The following is a 23,806-nucleotide window of genomic DNA, read 5'->3' as shown; positions in this document are numbered from 1 at the left end:
TGGCCCACAGTACACCACAGCACCAGAAAAATTAATTTTGAGACTATACTATTACGTAGCATTATTGAGCATTGTATCGATACCGCCCAGTTGAAATCATTGACTTCAGCCTTAAGCATTAGTTACAGCTTGTACTGTATAGGCTGATACACGACTACAGAAGCGAAAAGTGATCGCAAACAATATATCTATTATAATTGAACTTGATTGGTAACTGTGATATAGGGGTGTCTCGGGCGGAATACCGGGCCCTCTACGTAATAATATACTTGTTTAAATGTACACCTTTTTATGTGACCATTGACCAATCATAACAAATTGTGAACTTCAACTATTTACAAAATACAACATCTGGCATATTACCTATAGTCCATTTGGAGAATAGCGTCTTGACAAAATGACCATGGTGCTGTAAGTAACTTTTTTAACTATTGAAAACGGTATAGTTTAGTGGCCCTCAGACCATAGATTGTGTTAACATATGTCATTTATTGAGCAAAGTGCTAATCATTTAATTTGTATATTGCGTTTACTTGAAAATAAAACAATATAAATTAATAAACGTATTTTTTGGCTGTTCGGGCGAGCCTTATACTTATATTTACATACAGTTTAAAAATAAATACGAAACGATAAAGTAAAATGAATTATTCTTAGATTCATTTCTGTACAGGTAACAAATAACAAATACCTCGGGTCACAAAAAACAAAAATCGTGAAACAGCATATAACCAGCAAAGGTAGAGCAAACTTGACGTCAAAACAGGGAACATATTGGAAAAATTTGAATAGTGCGCGAGATTGGAAACTTTGATATTGCGCCTTCGCTCACCTCGAAGTCGAACTCACTAAACCTCCGAAAAGCCGTTTATTTTCTTTAAGGTGAATAGACCTCAATTTTGAAAAACAAGTGATTTAAAATATATTACTGTACTTAGAATGGTATTGTACCTGTAGATTTTTTCTTAACTTGTGATATTAGCCATCATCTATGTGAGCTGGACTTAACATATGTTCTTCACGGATTCACCTGAAGGAAAATTTAAAGATTTTACCAAGTTCGGACCTGGAACACCTTATACAGATCTTTGAAATGACAGTCTCAAAAAGTGATGTACTTTAAAGTGTCGAGCAACATTAAAGTAAATAAGTAAATAACCACAGTCAAATAAATAGTGGGACAAGAACTTTAACATGTAAAATACACATGTAAATATACATGTAAATTCTAAACTAACTCTATGTAGCTTTATGTATTCATTTTTATTATTTTTAGATTATTAAAGATGCAATACCAAACGCTACAAAACTTAAGACGTCTCCAAAGACAGCGAACGGCTTGTAGCCTAACCACCACATCATCACCAAATGTATAACAATTTGTGTGCGAAAGTGTTTAACCATTAGCAATCTTGAACTCTTAAAATAATTTCAGAAATTTCGTAAAATATTTCGTTTAACATGCTAATGTGTCTGTATAAATAGATTCTTTCCAACTTTTAACTAGCTATAGCAGGGTGGTCCAAGGTTGACAGCATCGCGGGCCACAATATTTCTTTGATATACTTGGCGAGCCACATAAAGTAGGCTATATATGCGACATGCGTGCTAGGAGCGATCAACGATTTTCGTAAGGTCGGGGCTTGAAATGTTTAAAGATGACGACAAAAAGCATCGTCAAAAAGTAAGGTGATAATGAGACTGCTGGCAAAATGGTGCGCGCGAAGCGCGAAAAAATTGCGTATTTGACAAAACAGAATACTGCATAAGCGTAGAATGTTTTTTAACTAGATATATTTGGCTAGAATTGCAAGATGGAAAGGTCCAGGGCGTTAACCTTTAGTCACAGTGAAATCCTGTGAAACAATACTTTCCCGAAGCGCTATATATGTCATCGTTTATTTACCTTAAAGTGGCAAAAATAGAAATTCATATAGGGTCGTACTTTTTATGTTATGTTTACTGGTCCATTAAAAAGACGTAAAACAAAACGCAAAATGTTACCTACAAGTTCGCAAAACAGCCATTTTGTTCCATACAGGACATACTGCGACTTTCAAATCGGTCTAACACAGTAATTTTCAACCTGGGGCTCGCGACCCCCGTTGTGGGTCGTTTACCTTTTCACTGGGGGTCGCGAAGACGACAATCAAAAATACAAACCACTATTGCTAGAATGAGAATCTTTTAAAGAGTACACACTTTTAAAGACAGAATTAACAACCTAACAAGTGTTTACTGTACTGCAAAAAAAATATTAACGTTGTGACGACTGACGAGATTAGTTATCACAAATACCGATTATTATTACATCACAGTAACGATTATTATCACGAGAAATATTTAGTTATGTTGTCACAAATAAAGCATAGTAATTTAATACTGTGTCACTTAAATAAATGTTTGTGCCATTTTTGTGCTATTGCGCATACACAAATGCATAGGCCTGAAAAGGGGTCATTAGTTATATTGGGTTGTTAAAATGGGTCGCGTCATGAAAAAGGTTGAAAACCACTGGTCTAACACATACCAAAATTAGGCGTTCTTGCCACCCCTGGACTAAAACTTGATGGGCGATAGTAAACCGGTTAACTTATTTAATAATGTAACTAGGCCTATAATCAACAATTGCAATATGCTTGCCGATGATGGGTTGGTCAGTTATATTTCTTTGATTAAACCCTCACTTTTACGTATTACAATAATTCAACAGTGCTTCGCGGGCCACAAAAAATGATGTCGCGGGCCACATGTGGCCCGCGGGCCTGGGTTTGGACCACCCTGAGCTATAGCAACATTCTTACTTTTATCCATTGGTTTGAGCCATTTAAGCTACTGTAAATATTTATCAAACTAGACTGTGTGTTAAGATGCCAGAAAAAAAATGTTTTAAATGCCTCTCACATAACTTAATTTAAAGCATAATATTTGGCGAGCTTTCAGTCAGTTTGATATCAGAGTCCTCAGCAAGGCTACATGTAGCTTCTCAATGGGGCAGCGGATGGTCGTTTCTCTACTTGCTCCCCTCTGAGCCTGCGTATGTCAGTTGGTAGAACGACGTTCCCGGTACGGCCAGAGGTTGTGAGTGCGAACGTCATCGCAGGCTGTATTAACAAACAGATTGCACAACAGTAATTTGGTTGGTCTCGACCAGTGTTGTCCAGTAGGCAAAGCGACGGTTCCGGTGTTGAAAATTTTCTTATCTTGCCGCAAGGGCACTACAGCCATAATTAGGCCTGAATAAGACTCACATTGATAGGCCTTTACGAAGGCATCTTGCTTTTTCTTGTTAATGCAAATTTACAATCCTTAATCTGACTGCTATTTATAAATAAAACTTTATAAAGCCCAAACTTTATGAAGTACAATGAAAAAACTTTATGAAGACCAATCACTAGCTTATCTGGGGTTGGAGCCTGTATCCCTAATATGTGAGGAGTTTAATATATAAACTGGTAATATAAATCAAAATTAGATCCTATGGTAATTGTAATTGTTAACCAACGTTTCGGCAACCTATGCAAGCCGCCTGCGTCAGGGTGAATGACACTTTACGGGTGTTCAGTGTTGCCGAAACGTTGGTTAACAATTACAATTACCAGAGGAGCTGTTTTTGATTTATGTGAGTAGATTTTTTAACTGTATTCTGCATCTTATTATGAACTATTGGTAAGTCATTTAGTTTATCTAAATATCATTCTCCAGGGATAACCGAAATTACTTTAGGATTTATTTTTGGACAAACAACTGTGTTGGTTGTTGTGCGAGATTAACGCAGAGTTTATACGGTTTCCTAGGTTTGTGAACATTATGTTAATAAAATGTTTGCAGTCCGCAATTGATCTTCTGACCGTTTGCAAGAAAATAGGAATCCGGTCCAGTGGCGTAGCCAGCCGAAAATTTTGGGGGGGGTCAAAAAGTTGGAATTTTTTGTTAAGCTTTTGTCCTTGTATTAACTGCCGTAGCGAACACAAATAACAATGCTAGCAGACCGCTTCGAGCAGCAACTGACTTAGTGTTAACGCAATACTCAAAAAATAGTCAAAGAGGAAAAACTGTCTAAAAGTAGTAAAAGTACATTAATGTATAGTAGATGTTATATTAACTACATCGTTTGTGACGTAATAATGCATGACAATTATGGCATGGCTGTGATCAAACGTTGTGGTACTGCTCATAAATGCTACAAAACAAATTATTAAGAGTAAAATATTTATAAATTTTTTTTGGGGGGGCATGACCCCTCAGGCCCCCCCCCTGGCTACGCCTATGATCCGGTCGTTATGGGCGAGATGGGTGATAAAATTCGGCGAAGCCAACATTCTCATTTATTGTAACTTTTTCCAAGGCGCCTGATAACTGTCATCCAATATTTTGTCATACATTTCATTCTGAGGGCAAACATGTCGGGATCCACATCGATCATGATTGCACCACCTTGACCAAGACTGTCGCATGATTTAGTGCGTTTTACCCTTTCTAATTAGGAGCCATCAACTTTGATATGGCTCGAGACAGCAAAATAAAAACAACTTGTTGACTTGAATTTTGACGACTAGTGTCATGCATCGAGTGACAATTAAGTTGCTATTGTATGTTTTTAGTAATAAAGAACAAAATACCTAACCTTTGCATCATCTGGAAAAATAACGCACAAAAAACAGACGATATAGTGTCCGAAACCCATGTTTTGTATACAGAAAAATGTTTGTTACACCACTTTTCTGAAAAACTTTTACTTTGTTGCCATATGCATACTGTGTGTAAGCAGATTAGAACTCATATCTCGTTCTATGACTCCTTTTGGGTAAGAATAAAAATGGAAAGCAATTTACTTCCTGAATCATGCCATTATGCTTTGACTACAAAGTACAGTATACGACACGTATACGCACATCGCAGAACTTGTTTGCACAGTACAGCCAGTGTTAAATAATGACTTAGGTTTGTAATCAAAGTTAGTGATGGCAGAACATAGACAAAAATGCTAAATTGCGACTCTTAGAAAGGTAAACAGCTTACTTGTAGTCAGTTATTGTTAGAATGGCGCTTTATCGCCTTAGCTTTTGACATTATTTTCATGGAGACAGTTACGTATTATTTATTAAATATAGGCTTAATAAAAGTGTTTATACTAACAAATATAATGCACTGCAAACACTATAGTCATGAACAACAGGGATTGTATAATTAAAAAGTGCGAACCAATATGAAAAGAAACGCTGATATCGTGAACACAGTCTGTCAGAAGATTTGTTTTACATTTAGATATTTTACGGAGTACAAATCAACAAAAAATGCTGGAGGAAATACTCGACATTTTCCAGGCTAAATAAAATTGTGGTATTGAACAATCTTTATAAAAAGTGCATCAAACTTGGCATGATATTTAATATTTGCAAGGTGACCTAGTGACGTTGTTCCGACGTTGTAAAATATTTACATTTTGTTGCATCCTTTATCCGTAAACAAAAGTTAGATTGGCTTTCAAAATACATTAAAAAAAAGTAGATAATTTCTGCCCATTAGACTCTAGCTGACTTGACATCTAAACCGAACGTTGACGGGGGTGCCAAATGTGTACAGCGCGTTGCCTCTTAATCACAGCGATACATTTTACCATCCAGTGAAGGTTTACTATTTAAAAAAAAAACGTTTTCCGCCAAATTTAAATTTACATCACAACCACATTCCTTCGAATTAAATATTAATTGTTTGGCTCTACGTTTCCGGTAAAAAAGGAAATTCATAGCATGTGTTTATTTGCATTTTGCCGTCATCGGAAAACTCGCACATGGCAATCCAGCAAACGCGCTTGACATACCGATACGTTTCGGCACTGATTGTAACACTTCACAGTAACAGCAAAACAAATCAATATTCCGAACGTATTATAATGTGTACATAATCAAAAATAAAATGCTTAATTCGACGTGAAAACTTGTGGTGGCCCGTGTGAAAGCGGATAAAAATAGCTTGGCGTAATATTTGAAACTTGTTGCCTTAAAAAAAGTCTAAAAAGCCGTCCAGCGCACAACGCAAAATTTTGGGCGTCGGCTGTCATGGTTTGTTCTAACTAGTGGATAAAGGACACAACGATAGAAGACAGGGCGACAAATGTTCAACGGTTTAAAATATATGTATTATGTATGTATTTCCTGTTCTCAGCTATTCGTACAATATGCCTTTTTATACGTGACCAAAACGCTAATCTAAAAATAAATATTTAGTAGTTTTATTTCAGTGGTACAAGATTTATTTGGATACTCTAAGTATACAAGGACTGATCTTCATCCCAAAACTTTTTGGCTTAATAATTTCAGACGTGTATAGTAGGCTATACCACAATAAACAAATGTAGAACTGTGTAGACGGGATGGGGTGATGTATATTGAATCGTACAAATCAATTACTTTGTGCATTTATAACTTTTATACTGCGTTGTATATTTGGTTGCAGTTAGAGAAAAACAGAGTATGTCTTCATTGAATGAATGCGAGAATTTAATCCACAAGAAGTTCGATGATATAAAGGTAGGTAAAAGTGACGTATTTGACCACCACAGAATAAACTTTGGCCAAATGTTTGCATTTCATGACAGACTGTAATAATGGAAAATTAAGCGCCGTAAACTCCTAAAGCAGGGGTGGGCAACGTGCGGCCCGCGGACCGCAAGCGGCCCTTTTCCATTTTTTGTGGGGTCCTTCACCTTCAACCAACTATTTTTTTCTAAATAAGACTATGAGTGTGCACCATGTTGGGACTTTTGCACTATAAGTTTCCTGTTTGAAGTGCGATGTAACCCATAGGCTACACCGCTACACAAATGCAGTTGAATTCAAATGGAAAGCATCTAATACAAAATAATCTTCATTCATAAAGTTTTACTTGTGTCATGTTGTTATGATAAATTATTGTTTTGCAACAATTACGCTGGTCTAGTACGGTCAAGGTGTAACAGACTTTTGCCACGCATATATGTTTTTAACAGCTGGTTTTGAATTAGGGCTGTTAATTAAATTGTACTGATCCGATCCGTACGAGAATAGCGTCATTGGAATTGTAGGAAAAGTTATTTCCGAATCCACAAGTAGACAGCACTGACAAACTGCCGTAGTTGCAGCCTAGTAGCTCTTAGAATTAGTGTATATTTGATATGCGGCCCTCCTTTAAGCATTACATAAATTACGATCGTCGTCGAAAAACCTAAAGGATATAAAACAAGAACGAGGTTTTGACATACCAAGAATACTTCGATTTAAACAGCGCATTGTTGTATAAAGGTCTGTATGTCCAGGCATCGTCAGTCTCTGTTGTTTAGAACGTTTTTGAAGGTTTTGCGAATGGTAAAATATTTTTTGTTAGATTTTTGGGTATTTGCAGGTTGCAAAACTATTTTAAAAACTTTCGCATTTTAATTTAAGTTTTTCTGTTGTTTTAGCTTAAAAAGTTGTACATAACTTGCTTTACTATTTTAACCACTTGTAGTTAACGACTAGATGCTTACTTTCGTCATAATTGGTTTTACTTTTTGTTTTTTAATATTATCGATACAAAAATTCCAACACTGGACAACGCAATCAACGATATGGCACAGATATGGGAGAATTTCCCCACGGCCTTATAACGGATTAACCTATAGTAAATACTTAAACCTGTGGTGGGATGCATAACCTTTTGGCTCTTGACCGCCGCATTAAAAGTATTTTTTTAATATTCTCACGGCCGCTAGTAGGAATGGGCGAAAAAATAGAATCAGATCCGAAGCTCAATGCCAAGTGCTGCTATCCGCGCTCGTCTAATACGAAGCTAGTATCAGTGTTGCTCGGATACCAGTTTGTGACGTGTTATTTATGCAATCTTAAATTGAGCCAAAAAAATGCATTGAGCTAATGAAAAAAACTAGCCTTGAAATCAAAAACTGATAGAACTCACGAAACACTGGTGGCATCCAAACTAGATTTGCACATACACCAAAATTGATTATTGGAGGAAGGTCGAAAGTTGTTTTCATTTAATTACTTAAATAAAGATAAATAATATTTTTTAAAAGGCATGGAGCCTTTGATTTTTACTGTGTAGACTTGGCCTAACGCCTTTTGATCACCGCGTAAAGCATAAAAACACATCACATGATTTTAATTTTCTATTTAGTGGCACATACCGGTAGTAAAATTCAATTCAATTCAATTCAATTTATTATTTTGGCACATAACATTAATACAACAATAAAAGCTATACGATTATTTAATACGCCAGGAGGCACCGATACAACCAACAGGTTTACCAGTCAAGGTGCCCCCTTTCACAATATATATTAGCAAACACAAGAATTATTTAAACATATTAATACTATTTATTTAAATTATTATAAGTTTTTAAATTATTTATTAGTAAGACTCTGAAAAGATCATCCCGACACCAATAAATGAAGCAGTCGAAAAACCAAAAAAACAAAAAAACAAATGCATATATATATAACAAATGCATATATGTACAAAAACTGTTATGCCATTTTAAGAAATTATTTCCCATTATTGATGCATCGGACGAAGATTTTACGCTATCCGTAACGTTACTTTTTGGTTACCTATATGTTTATTGCCACATTTGTTGTTATAATCATGGGCTATATAACGCGAGGCTAGCAGTTTAACTTGTATCATTTTGTTTAACCAGACAAAACTCAAATAATACTTTTCGTATATTTCTCATTGCAGGTGTAATTAATTTGCATCACCGTTCCAACTACATTAGTCTTTTAGTTTTTTAATACTACATTAGTCTTTTTATACAGTTAGAATTAAATTGGTAAATCCTATGCACAGACCCATACAGCTCCCAAGACCTAAGGCATACCAGTTTTTGTTAACAAGGTATTTCTTTTTTATTTTAAATTTTCCCTGTAGCCAGGAGTTTTAAACAGTCGAGAAGGTGGCGTTGATTTCTAATTTTTTATTTTTTCACGTTTCCTAACGTGGTTGCAGATTTGCAGCAAATTTGATTTGCAGAAACTCTCGAAGCTCATACACGCGCACACTAACACTGAAATGCCCAGGCAGTGCTCGATTAATTAGGACGGACTTGCTAAGCAAACGAACTTACTTTGGTTTAATTAGAGTAGATTATACATTTTTCGCAACCACCGAAGTCTGACGTACACAACTAAACATACGTAACGGGGCATTTTTGTACAGTGGTTGACATTTGATCCTAAACCACAATGGACAATTTGTTACACGGAAGTTAACTAAGTCTTAAGACAAGTGTAGACGATTTTCACTAGATTTATAATGTTGCTGCCATTCAAAAGTTGCAACAATCAAGTTATTGATTCAAAGTGCTGTTATTCATCGTAGGACCCTTTCATAGAAGCCTGGGGGTGTGGCATGGGTGTTTTAGGGGAGTTAGCAATGCAATGTTGGGGGTGTCGCTGTATTGGCATTTAATTTATCACAACTATAAAGGTAAACTACACAGGCAGCATACTGACTTTGATGTGATTGTAATGTTCCTGGGAAAGTGGTTTGGGTCAAACAGTGGTCACGTCAAGCAGCGCCTGGCCGTTTGTATCCCTCAAGTTGCCAACATACTCCCGAGTCCCGTGGCGTTTTGTAAATTCGTTTGTCTAACATGAAATTTATTATATTCGTGTCAATTTTACAACGTGCGCTACAATATATCAATTACCACCTTGTGGTATGTATGTTACTTACAGCCTGGCGCAAATGTGAATGGGTCAGTGACCTAGTGTATTTTTGAAGTCAGACGTGCATTCGTTTTGGAGTCGATATTACTGGATCGTTCGTATTTAAAAGGGTTGGAAGTGATTTTTCTGTTTGTTTTTCGTAATAAATAATTGCCAGTTGCTGAAAGTTTACATAATCATGGTTACGTAATAAGTGAATGCAATATTACTAGCCAACTTCTTGAAAGGTCACCTTCGAAAAAACGGACTCGCATTACCTTATTGTTACGATCTTGCATTAAACAAGCATGTCCGAACTTATTAAATAAAATCAAGGTAATAAATGAAAAAACAAGTAGTATTCACTATTTGGCGCATTTGAAGATAACGCGGGCCGTATACTGGCCCAATGGGCATTTGTATATTACAATAAATAACAGGTACCATGATGTTTTAAAATTTTAAATACTCTATTTTTTGAAAACTGATGTGGTCCGTCATTCTTTCATGAAAGCTGGAAGTGGGCTAAAGGTCAAAAATTTAATAGTTGGGCTAAAAGGTCGAAAAATTGAGAACCACTGGTCTATATAGTGTCACTTATAAAAGTTTGGACGGAATTATCGCCTTCACAAAAGGCGCAAAACAAGTAAACGTGGTTTCGGTGTATCATTCAAAAATTAAAACCCAAAAAATGTCTTGAGCTGGCCTGATGTGAAGATTTCGGTGAAAAACAACTAACAAAATATTTGATTTCAGGTTGAATTTAAACCAAAACTTGTTCTAAGCATCACTGTGCTGAGATGTCGTGATGTTTCAGTGAGCTATGCACGAGATTTTTGTAAGTATACTGGATCATGATAATGCATAAACTTCGCATCTGTTGCAATATAAAATATCAAGCATGCACGAAAAGTAACTGACAATAGATTTTATTGGCTAAATGATTACTTGATCGTACAGAGTAGAAGGGAGTTTAATTGGAGTTACGTATATTCGAAATTAAATAATCCATACTAAGCGTTTCAATTTGGTTGGTGTAAATGCTACAGTTTGTGTTAGTTTGATAAGTAAACATATTTTCATTTTGCTTAGACGACACGCCCGATCCACAGATCCGTGTATCCGTGCCCTCTTTTCCATCCCCAAATCAGTTCTTGACGGCCACTAAGGACGATTCTCCCACTGCTGAAATCAACGAGACCTTTAACTTTATTGCTCCACCTGGTTTCGACCCACAATTGACGCCATGCTTGGTCCAGCTGGAACTCTATGATGACGACATTATTTATGACGATTACTTGGGGACGAAAGAATTTGAAGTTTCCGATTGGACGCTTGACAAATCCGAAACTAAAACGATTATTTTCGGGAAGGTTTGTTAAAACATAAATGGTATTTTTTTAATTTGATCCATACTTATGTTTTTTATATCTACAAAATTATTCTTGGTTGTTTCACAGCATGGCGAAGTCGACATCCAAGTTACGGTACTGCAAAAGTAAGAACATGTTTACTAATAAAAAAGTATATTTAATACCAAAATTTAATGTACACAGTAGTAAACCAGCAGCTATTACACATCTTTGAATAAATCCGACGGAAGATGATCTAAAAACATTCCTTAAAGACAAAGTAACAGATTTTTAGGAAAAGTCACGTCACTTATTATAATGTCAATCTTTGTTAATAGCCAAAATCGTCTAATTCAGGGGTTCTTAAACTGGGGTCCGTGAACTAGTTTAAGGGGGTCCATGAAGGCCTTCTTGAAATATTAGTGTATATTTAATAAGTAATCAATTTTTTTAAGAAAACACTTTAACTAAAACAAAACGGTTTCGCACTGAATTAAGTTAGACTCTATTTCACCTTTACATTTTTTCGACTGAAATCAATAGATTTATGCTAAACGGGGTCCATGCGAAGCAAAATAAAAAAAAAAATTTTTTTCAGGGTCCGCGGAAAAACAAGTTTAAGAACCCCTGGTCTAATTAGATATCCAAAAATCTGACACTGCTAAACGACAATTTGTATTATAAGGTTGGAAAGCTTTTTCACGACTTTGCCCTGTTTGAAGCAAAATCAAGCTTCACAGGAGGTCTGCGCCTAACTTATGTAGCCTATAATTAAACAACAAACTAAAACTACAACAACAGATCGCATCCCGATTTTCGTTTTGGTTTCGGACTTTGCAATGAAGAGCGAGACTTCAGGATCAAAAGGTTGCCGATCGCCCAAAAATGTCTTCATGAACTGCTTGGCCAAGAAGCACCACGTAGATTGGAAGAGGCGAGTTTATTTTTTCAACTTGAAACAGTAAAACTAAATGCATTGCGTTCACCAAAACGGTTACGTTAGTTACGCATCACTTTTCGCTTTTCTGTCAAGCAATTTATGGACGGCCTCATTACAATAAAGTCTAAGCCTCTTATCCTATGAAACAGTGGTTTTCAACCTGGGGGTCGCGACCCCCGAATGGGTCATTTGACTTTTCTCTGGGTTCGCGAAGACGACAATTAAATACCAATCGCTATTACGAGAATTGCATTTAATTAGCACAAAAAACTAACTGTATTGATATTAGTTAATGTTCAAACAGTTAAACAAAAGTAGAATGTTCAAACAGTGAGCAGCCGGAAGCCAGTTGCGAAATGGATCAATGTTTTAACAGTGCAGGTTTACTATTTGATGTGCTGGGATTAAAATTTTTGAATGGGTGTCGTCAGTTACATTAGGCTGTTAAAATGGGTCGCGGTATAAAAAATGTTAAAAATTACTGCCATAAAAGGACCAAGCTATATTATCCAAGTTTAATCATAGAAAGTAAACGTTTAGGTATAAAGATTCCCAGCATCTTATTCCGTTTACATGTATATCGTTTTATCTTCCACAGACGCCAGTTATTTCCCTATGTACATCAGGAGGAGGCTTCCGAGCAATTGTTGCCATGGCAGGAGCAATGGAGGCTTTTAACGATGCTGGGCTCACGGATGCTTTTACATATATCACTGGACTCTCCGGTTCTGCCTGGTAAAATTACAATTGATGAAGTAAAAATTAAGGTTCAACCTTTACTTGGAAGACCCGATTATTTTACGTTAAATAAAACGATATCAAATTACCAAAAATAACCTTTTATTTCAATTTATTTAAGCTTATTTTTTCCAGTAAACTTATCGTATTATTAAAGGCAAAATGATCACAAACCGTTGCCACAAAAACACCTGGGATACACCCCAGTCCATTTTTCTTCAAACATATTTTGCCGAAAACTCAACGATAAAGATGTGAAACTTTGCCAATGGACTAAATTTATTTTTACTTTAAGTTATCGTTATGTTCTTTTGTGTGTTAACCTGTATTTCCACTATGAATTCTGACCTTACGCTACAAACCCGCCACGCGTCGTCAAATATCTATAGGCGTACATTAAATGGCATTCAAATACACTTGCTTCCAGGTATATAGAATCGGCCTATTCAAGGAAAGGAATGACCCGTTCGGAACAAAATAATTTTCACGAGTTCCTAAAAAGCGCGGCGCAAAAGAATTTGCAGAGGGACATTTTTGCTCCAGATAACATATCTTATATTGGGTAAGATTGGCCAAAATTTAAATTTACGATAAAACTTTAATAGCTTGAATATTTCTATTTACTGACTCTGCAATAAGGTTACGCTATATTTAGTCAAGCTTCATACTTTCTAAGCATTTAAAAGAAACTTTGGGCACAAAACACTTGCTGGAGTTTTGTAATACATGTATTTTTATCTTCTGCTTATATAGCTTGATTGTAAATGTATAAAATTTATTATTTAACAGTGCCCATTTAAAAAGCAAGAACAAATATGGTCTGCCACTTTCCCTAATCGACGCTATTGGTTTTACTGCTGGACGAATCTTTTTGGGAGAAGACGTAGGTTTCAAACATGTTAAGCATCTTTAATTTCAAACTTTTCGGCTTCAGGATATATTAAGCAAACTTGAAGCTAAATGTTGTACACTTCTACAGCACATTGCCGCGCGGCAGTCGGAATGGCAGGAATATGTTGAAAGTGGCAACGTCCCATTCCCGTTGGTGGTTTCTCTTCACGTTAAAAACACTCTGCTCGCAACGAAATTTCACGGTAAGAATTGGGGGATTTTCAAATTTACAACCGGGCACTAGGCAGTTTATTGCAACGTTACTATCCACTACTTGGTATACGATCATTTATACTCAGGTCTGCAGAGTCGGTTTAAAATAACCCGAGTCCGACTCAACTTAGTTAATGTGGATATACAGCAATCCACTCGTAGGAGTACCATAAAATTCACCTACCTACAATACATAGTTAAAAAATATTCAATCATATATTCCATATCACCTTTACGATTCACAGATTGCGGCACTAGCAATTACGAAATTTCGTAATGCGCATGCGCACGCCGGACTCGGGACGCAGTCGTACGTGGTCTTACTCGAGTCCCGAGTCCGACTCTGACTATAGGCAGTCCTGTTTATACCTAAATAAAAAGTTCTCTAAAATGTTGTAAAAGTTATCTATTCAATTTCACTGATAAATATACCTACTACAATAACAAATGAATGATAATACAGATGGAAAAGACATTCTGAAATATTTACATTTCAAAATGGTAGCATTTGTGTAAAGTGCAATTCTGTAACAAAATTTCGGACCAACAGTAGCTTTTCCTACTTTGTTCATCATAAAATGGATATCACCTGGTATATTTCCTCATCCAATACTGTTGCACGTTAACAATATTGAATAAGCATTAAATTCTACCACCTTTACATTACTTCTAACAACTTGATTCTACAAAAGTGATAGGAATCAAGTCGAAACCTGCAATATAACAAGTGGTAACTATAGGCAAACGAAATGAACAACACATATCGGTTCTATTCAAATGTCGAACAACTGCTGTCCGTATCCAGACCTTTGAAGTGTTTAATTTGAACCGTAACAAATGTCCAGTTTGTTTAGCAAAGATTAAGTACTTTTAGGTACGATTATCTGGCACTTTCGTACAACTGTAAAAGGGCTGATTCTCCCGCGAGCTGACTAGCAAAACAATAAATCGCCTTGTGCTCCCTATAATCATGAGGTATTCGTCCTAGTTTAAAATATTTAAATGAATGGACAGACCATGAAAACATTTGTCTACTTCACCATCTCGACCTTTGTTAAAACTAGTTGAGTTATCTCTGCTATATATCCTTCTTACTAGGCTTACCATAAGTCCCATTTTTGGCAGGACAGTTCCGATTTTGGAGTTTTGTCCTGGCGTCCCGACTTATTAACCCAAAATGTCACGCTTTTTAGTCAGCCAACATTTTTCATATAATACACGAATATAAGTTTACTATGACTGGTCTGTTTTGCCGACTCGAAGAAAATTGTTACGTGATTTTTTTTATTTCATTGCGTTAGTAAAAAATCAAACAAATGGGGTAAGTATATCTTGTTGTAAGTTTAATTTGACAGCCTGTTGCACCACAATACCGAAATAAGTATGAAGGTAAAACAGGAAATACAGTTGGTTAGAAATACCCCGAGGCCAAAAAAATAAACCCGAGTCCGAAATACGGTGGATATTCAGCAATCCACTTATAGGGGTGTCATATTATAATCCATTACATGGTTGGAAAATATTGCACCATACGTTATTAACTTCACAATTTCCAGTTGGCGTCCATATCAGTTTTTAAATTTGGTACCGCGCATGCGCATGTCGGGCTCGGGACTCGGGTAGCTTTACGTGGTCTTACTCGATTCCCGAGTTCGACTCCAGCAAAACAAACCGACTCCTCGAGTCCCAAGTCCCGAGTCCGACTCCGCAGCCCTGATACAAACTAGCTACCATTGCGATGTACGTTGAACAGCTTACGTGGAATCCTCTCCCTACGAAGTTTCATATCCAAACTACGGAGTTGGAATATCGACCAAAAATTTCGGCTCAGTTTGGAACAGCGGAATCTTGGCCCGAAAATGCCCCGAACATTTCTGTCACTTCCACATAGGAGCAACCGGAGCCGTGGCAGGTTTTCTCAATACGACAAGATACAGCACAGGCGAGAAAGACGAAGAGTTTTTAAAAATTGTCGGTAAGTCAAAATGAAGGCTATTATAGCCTACGCAGGGATGTCATTTCGTTCTTATTTCTAAGACTTTAGGTTATTTTTTGTGGTTAGTGTCTTATAAATTCTACCGTGCTTATTTCTAAATTGCGTGCTAAGTTTCTAATACATAAATGCTAAGAATATTTTTCTAAACTAACAAAACATTAAGCGAGTCATTGAATATCTTACTTTATTCACCGAATTCCAAAAACAATATTGTCATTGCGTCATCACCTGAGGCCAATCCGGGGATGGGCGAAAACAATGCCATTTTTCCAAAGAAAATATATTTATGATAACTTTTATCTTTTAGCTTATTTTTCGAGCTTTGCACAAACTTCTTTCTGTTTTTGATATGTTTTTGCCGCTTAAGGAAATCTGTTTGTGCAGTGTGGCTAATAAGTGCAACTTCTTCCAAATTAAATATAAAATTCCACTAAATTAAGCAATATTTGCGTGCACAATGTGTCAAGTTTTATTTAACTTGAAGGTTTTGCCAATTTAAACTAAATTAACGCAATTTTCGCGCGTCGCCTGATTATACTGTGTTTAAGTTATATATTGCCTACCTGCCTTTAAGTTCGCTCGAAAACAGCTGGTGCTTTTCTGATTTACTGTTTTATGCTGTAACTTTGTGACGTCATCCCTGAAAAATGTCATAGTACACACAAACAAAATTTCTGGATGCCATGGTAACACTTTATATACGCGAACGAAATTCTTGATTAAATTAACCGTATGATTGAAGATTGGCTAAATATTTGTCAGTCTATCCTTTATTACTTGCGGATAATAAAATGATATTTTACCTTAATATTCTTTACCAGATAAGGAAAGAATCACCAAACGAGTAACAAGTAAAAATACAGAAGACGGTTCTTCAACCGACTCGGTGAGTAAATCTTTCAAAACTTAACCAAGACAACAAAAAATAACATAAAATTGAAAAACGATTATATTCCTTCGTTTTTAAATAGTTATGACTTTTTAAGTTGTACCTGTTGAATATTTTTTTTTAATTTCTATGCCTATACGTTTATCAGGATTTAAAAAAAGTTGTAATGCATTCACTGCTATTTGCCTTATTTAAACAATTTTTTTAATTTTTTTTTTAAGTTGTTAAGTTTTTTTTTTAAGTTGTACCTGATGAGTATTTTTTTATATTTCTATGCCTAAACGTTTATCAGAATTTAAAAAAAGTTGCAACGCATTCACTGCTATTTGCCTTATTTTAACATTTTTTTTAATTTTTGTTTGACAAGTATCAAATACCTTTTTCATTTTTTAACGGCTAATAAAAGCTTGATCTTATATTTAGTTGTTTGTACAGCCAGAATCCGATGACGAAGATGACGTTATGGACGATGCGGTTATTTCTGGTATACTAGTTTGCAAATCTTTTGTAATTATTTTTTGTGAAAAAACGATAGTCGGTGTAAATTGTAAAGGTTTACAAATCTACTTTACAGTATTTTTCTCTTTGTTTTTGACAGAATCCAGTTGGTAATAAAAAGGCGTAATGGGGTAGGGGCAATAAACATTTGGAGGGGTAGGGGCAATAAACATTTTTTCACGTTACATAATAATGCGACGCATAGTTTTAGGTAATTCAAAGAAGCGTGCTGACGAACGCACTGGTATACAGTTTTGCAAGGAAGTTAAGTTAATGGCGCTCAGCGCGACAGAAATGCTTTTATTTGGTTCAGTTGACAAAACGTTTACCTTAGAAGTAGACCCTAATGGCCATGTTGCAAAGCTGTATAGATTTGCGCAAACAACAAAATAATATTCAATTTGGAAAATCTTACCTTCACACAGCATGGTGAAAATATTACAAAAAAAAATTTGCCCACATTTTAAAATGCCTTAAACAATATGCGTACTTTTCTTGCAGAGTGTGCGCACATTTTAGACTGCCTTTAAAAGTGTTCGCACATTTTTTAGTTGGAGTTAGCGTTACTGTTAGAGTTTGGAGAAAGAGTTGGACTTTTGAGAAAGAGTTAGAGTCAGGATCAGTCGAAAGAAGAGGCGAAAGAAGAGTTGGTGAAAGAAATGAGGTTACGTGGTAAGTTTGACGAAGAAGTAGAGGCATAGTTGAAGGAAGATCAGGGGATCAGTCGAAGGAAAAGGCGGAAGAAAAGTTGGTGGAATGCTTATACCATAAGGTTTTTAAGTTAAATTAAATAATTAAACATCATACCTGGCTGTCCGGGTAAGTAAACACAAAATTAACTAATTTTAACGTAAACACAAAATTAACTCGAACGCCGATGCCATAGGACACCTAATTCGCTTGCGTCAAATTTGTGTTTTTATGACGTTTAACGCAAAACCTTGAAGCTCGACGCTTGACGCTTGACGCTAGACAAATATAGTGGGCCGTCAGCTTTACCCTTCAAATGTAATTGAATAATACGCCTTTTTTTAAAGCAAAGTAGACAAAACGTAACGTCTGTTAGTACATCTGTGACTTCAACTTTTAAAATGAACATTTTAAGAATACGCTAGAAAAGTGTCGAAGGGTGTCTTTTTTAATTGTCTCAAAAAGTAACAAGAAAACATTTCACGGAAACCAAACTAAAGGCTGAATTAAATTGCTTGACCCGCGTGCCTTACTTTTTTACGCAAAATCAAAAAGTTTAAATTGAAAATAGCACGACGACTTGCGTAAGCCTACGTACTTTAAAAAACATACGCTGTTAGTATGTTTTTGATCAGAAGCCGGCTTCTTGGATCAGTTCTGTTGTAGCCCTATAGGTTTTAATAACAAAACATTAGCTGCAACACTGTTTCCGTAGTAAGTAAAATACGTCTCTGGTCAGTTTTTTGCTGGTAAACAGCCAAATATGTGGGGTTTGTAATAAATAATCAGAATTACATACCCGAAAATGGCAAGCTACAAACTACTGCTTCTGTAAAATGCATTACAAATACCGGTAATTAATTTGAAATATTGTTGACACAGATTCTTCGACTGAGACAGAGAACGACAACAGAACACTGTTACAAATTATTAAGTAAGATGGTCTTTTAAGATTGTTAGCGTAATTTGATACAGGAATGTAATTAAACTAACACGCTAACTCTGATTTTCATTTTCTTATTTTTTAAGGGATACGTTCTTCTATTCTCGCAACAGTGTGATCAGTCGAACAGCTAAGGTGTTCAACTTCAGCAAAAACCTGAACTCGCTCTCGGTTCACAATCTGAACCCTTTCGGTGAAACTGAGTTTGTCGGGCGTAAGTAATTGCAAAAGTTTTGCGTTATGCTGAGTAATACTATTACTAACGTTCACAAAACGCTAGATTTGTGAGGTATAACGACCAACAATACTGCTGGCCACAATTCACGTTCTGTTTAGCGATATTTGGTATTTTCGAGTTCATTTAAATATATTTCTATGGAATACTGCTTTGCATTGAGCAAGACTATGCAGTACATATCTCCAAACATCATGATTTAGCAAAATGTGTGCAAACATTCGGAAAAGCAACGTCGCCGCTTTTGCGAAACACGTTTATTAATAATTACAGCATTCGTGTTACAGCTATGAAAGAGGAACTGATTAGGCTCTACGGAAACGAATCCACCAAGCACAAAATGTCTACAGAAAAAGATGTAATATCAATCGTGGATGCAGGTGAAATTACGTTGGTATACGTTCTCATAATAAAATATTGCAAACCGTTCAACATTTTTTGTTTAGGACTTTACAACAATGTACCAGCTGTTGTGGCCCTCCGACCACAACGTACCACAGATCTGCTGATAGTAATAGATTTTACTTCGCAACCATCGGACGACGATTTTACACACCTGGTGGGATTTTTCAATAATTAGTTTGCTATAACCGGGGATGGTCATGCCAAATTTTGATATATGGAGCAGAATATTAGAATCACTTTTATGTGTCCGCAATGTGTCACGTATCCTTTAAATCAGGTGCAGGCAACTTCTCTACTCGGCGAGCACGATATGGGAAAATACTTGTATAGGCAGAATATGCTGCAAAAAGTAAACTACGTAACTATTATTTGAAACTAGGTGTTTTTTTATTGTTTTCAGGAATTGTTTGCAACGGCGGCCGACTGCTGGCGTGAAGGTTTAAAATTTCCGCCGATAGATTTTAGAAAGATTGCCAGATCTCCTCCATCCGAATGTATGGTGTTTATGGACGACAATGACGACATGTGTCCTGTCGTCGTTTGGTTTCAACTTTCAAACAAAAAATTCAAAAACCTCTCCGACTACCAACCACGTTCAAACATGACTCACGGTAAAACTATTGTTCAGATCTGAGCGACCTATATTTGTTTAACTTCTACATGTTTTGCACAACTTTAAATTTTAAAGTTTAGATCAATTTATTCTTGTCCTTATCAGAATAAGGCTTGCATCTCGCGGCAAAGTTAGCGCTATTACTCAAAATTAGACATATGCAAAAGTTTCCAATTTAAAAAATTGCCTATCCCAATAATCTTTTTAATTTCCAACAGCTATATGCAGTTATTTTACTTTTTGTAAAGCCATGTAATATAACCTCAATAGTACCGCATGCAAGGTCTGTATATTTTTATTCTTTGCTGTTTTTTTTATATTCTAATAAATGCTAGTTAAGAAAATAAAAAAAGGATATTATAAATTTTACGATTGGAAAGTCTTTGGGTGAATAATGCTTTTGAGTTTTTAGACCGTTTATTTTGCATGTGTAATTTTTACTACCAATTTGACCTGTTAGAACATCTGGTAAAGTTAATGGATATCTACTTGTGCACATAGGCTGGGCAGCAGACTATTCCTTTCATTTTTTTGTCAACTAAAACGGCCTCAAATCATTACTTTATATTTTTATTTTTGTTTTGAAGACATCATTTTAACTCAACGTTTCCTTGAATACTATATCGATACTGACCCTATTCATATAACAAGTTGGGGGATTTAAGATTCCCAAAAAGAAACTTAAATATTTCGTTTTGCAATATCCTATAGGGATCTGTGGTGTTAAGACAGTGGTCGGCAAACAGTGGGCCGCGGCCCAAATGTGGGCCGCAGAGCCATTTTTAGTGAGCCGCGAGTTACTTTTAAATAGTTCAGTATAATTATGTATATTGTGGGCCGCGTGACGTGGAAAGATAAGAACATCTCTCACTACATTACAGACTTGTATACATGCTAGTGTAATGTATGGTGACGCGTGCATTGTATTGTGATGTACATGTAACGCGCACTCGAATATGTATGTATTGCACTTTTAAAAGTTGGTGTGGTTAAGAATTTTTATATTATCGTCTCAGCGCGGTTCAGGCCCGCCTGCTTATGTGGCCCTGAGAGTGCCTCACAAAATATATTTCCTGCCAACTTTAACTATATGTATTGCTTTTAATTGTTATTGACTTTTAGAAGTTTTAGATACTTAAATCGATTCAGCCCGAACGCGATATTCTATGATTTCTTAGTTTTGCCAATTTAAAACCAATAAATCGAATATTTTTTGCTTTAATAGCTCTAAAAATAATATTTTCGGCCGCGACAAAAAATTTTTCCCACCCCTGTCTTAATATAGGTCAACGCGGAAAGTAATTCATTAATCATTGAGTTAGGTTAACCCCATTAGATCTGCGGAAAGCCATTGGATTTTTGAGGGTCATTGACTCCAGTTTAAAAAGTAACTGAAGTATAAATGGCTTATTACTGTACTTAAATGGTATTGCACTTTTAGTTCCCCAGTTTCTTACTTCGTAATGTAGCCTTATTCTTGTGAATTGAACTTAACACATTTTCTTCACAGATTCATTAGAAGGCAAATTTAACGATTTTGCCATGTTTGGACCTGGATCGCCTTATAAGGCTCTTGCAGGTGGCCTAAACGAATCGCAGCAAGACAGGCTTAAAGAACTGATGTACTTTAATGTGACAAGCAACATGGAAGTACGTAACCACACTAAAATATGAAATTACAACATTTTAACTTTTTTCTAAGAGTGTTGGTTTATACGAACTTTGAGTACCATGTTTGAAATGTTATATAGGTCCTTAAAGATGCGATAACAAAAGCAACAGAAAATAAAAGAAGACGGCTACAAAGGCAAAGATCGACTTGTCGTCAAACCACTACATCTAGCCACGAAAACCACCAATGACCAAATGTATAAAAGTTTTCAGTGCGGCGATATTTACCCCCTGATATTCTTAAAAAAGTCAAATGATTTGTTGTAGCCTAACTGCATAAATGGAATATTTTTTGTGAAAACGTAATATGTTGTGGTGAACAAGTTGATGTTGTAACTAATATGATACCAAAGAAAACATCACAGCTGGGCTGTTCAAAAGAACCAAGAGGTAGCAAAATAAATAAAAACTAACAATTTATAAACATTACTGGTCAAACCCAACAAACATATATATCCTACACACTAGCGTATTTAGGGGGGCATCGTGCCATGAAAAAAAAGGAAAAAAGGAATGGAACGCAAGCACGTTACAACGCAACGAAAACACCACACGATAACGAATGATTGGGCCTCTAATCTTTAAGCAGGGGCCTGTAGCACGCTAAAAGCATCACGTCTGTTTTGATGTTCATTTTGTTGCCCCGTTGGTGAATATTCCATGACTCAAGAAATAGTCTTTGCGTAGTCAGACTCTCGGGCCACAAAAGACGAGAGTCTACAATGTAGACTCTACACAGTCTACCGTCTGATGGCGCAATATATTTTATATTATTGCCTCCCCCCTAAAAACGATCCTAAATACGCCACTAATCGTACAAGTCGGTCTGTAAAACATGAAAGCAGGCTACCGATGCCCAAGGTGACACAACGCATAACATAAAAGCATGTGTTTATTGGTATTGTAATGCGGCCAGTTATGGAAGTGGCTAGATTCGTAACTGCATCACAGTGTTTTTTTTCCTGTGTTTTTATGGTATAGAACCGTTCGTGGTTGAAGTCTCCACAGAAAATGTAAAACCTCTAACGAATTACTTTATTTGATTGAAATAATCACAAACAGTCAAAACAGATCCTGGAACAAGACCCCCGGAGGACTCCTTATTTTTCTCGTTAACGAAAATTGACAGCGGCAATATTTGTTTTCTGAGCAGTGACTATCGTCAAAAAACATTGTGGTCGAAGAGTAGACAGATTCGATTTTGCACAAACCAGAGAGGGGAGAAAATGTATTTGCGGGATATTGATATGAGGATGGCGCAGTAATGTGATGCGTTTGTTACTAACGGTCAAGTAAAGGCGACGGTATTTCTTGCTAAATAATGTGTAAGTAAGGGTCTGTTTATTAATTCGAAACATTTGTTTTAAAGTTGAAAGATTTTAAAGAAATAAGGTTTTCATAGAATAGATAGCGTTGGGGCAAAACGGGCCCCCAGCGGGGCAAAATGGACCCCTAACAAGTTAATCCGTTATTACTAGCGTACAACTGAACTTAAAGCTGCACTGTTTGTTTTGTGTTTTTTTTATTAGCCTTTCAGTAAGACATTTTGGAACTGGAATAAAATTAAATAATATATCAATTTTTTATATGTTTAGATCAGTTTTGCAGGAAGGCCAGACAATTAGAAATTTTACCAAGATCTGTTGTAAAAAAGGTCGATTGATATTTGTTTTAATACTTATGAGTTGGTATACATTTAGATGAATATAAGGCAGTTTACGTACAGCCTATTTATAACCATGTAACTTACAAATAGTTGCAATGCTACTTAGTATAGACCAGTGGTTCTTAACCTTTTTTCAGCCGCGCCCCCTTTGGCAATTTTCCCAGCGTGAAACAAATATTTAATTGATTGGGAAAAAAATGGCGCTAAACTGTAAATTCAGGAAGCTTTACGCATTGGGCACACAACAAATTGCTCGTGCACGAGCTGATTTTGACAAACGTGTTGTGAGGGCATTTACTTCTGGTGCTATTTCGGTTTTCTTGCATGTTTTGGCCTACTTTAGTAAAATGTTTTCAATAACGCGCAATGTAGACCATA

The 23,806-nt window shown here is 36.1% G+C and overlaps 1 protein-coding gene across 1 annotated transcript; it reads left to right on the top strand.

Moving 5' to 3' along the window:
• The first annotated feature begins 6,476 nt into the window (after window positions 1–6,476).
• On the top strand, window positions 6,477–21,953 carry LOC146164486 (cytosolic phospholipase A2-like). Its single transcript, XM_083380733.1, has 19 exons — window positions 6,477–6,533; window positions 10,445–10,526; window positions 10,781–11,061; window positions 11,149–11,186; window positions 11,842–11,974; window positions 12,579–12,715; window positions 13,146–13,280; window positions 13,508–13,601; window positions 13,698–13,812; window positions 15,576–15,797; window positions 16,640–16,704; window positions 17,131–17,191; window positions 17,757–17,877; window positions 18,925–19,052; window positions 19,361–19,453; window positions 19,520–19,632; window positions 19,879–20,089; window positions 21,602–21,741; window positions 21,843–21,953. Exons 1-19 carry the CDS (start codon window positions 6,477–6,479, stop codon window positions 21,951–21,953), a joined length of 2,337 nt encoding a protein of 778 aa, XP_083236859.1.
• The last annotated feature ends 1,853 nt before the right edge of the window (window positions 21,954–23,806 follow it).

The sequence above is a fragment of the Ascidiella aspersa genome, chromosome 2 (assembly GCF_963924565.1).
Source record: "Ascidiella aspersa chromosome 2, kaAscAspe10.2, whole genome shotgun sequence".
Lineage (NCBI taxonomy): Eukaryota > Metazoa > Chordata > Ascidiacea > Phlebobranchia > Ascidiidae > Ascidiella > Ascidiella aspersa.
The sequence above is the reverse complement of the archived record's forward strand: the minus strand, read 5'-3'. Positions and strand labels throughout refer to the sequence as shown.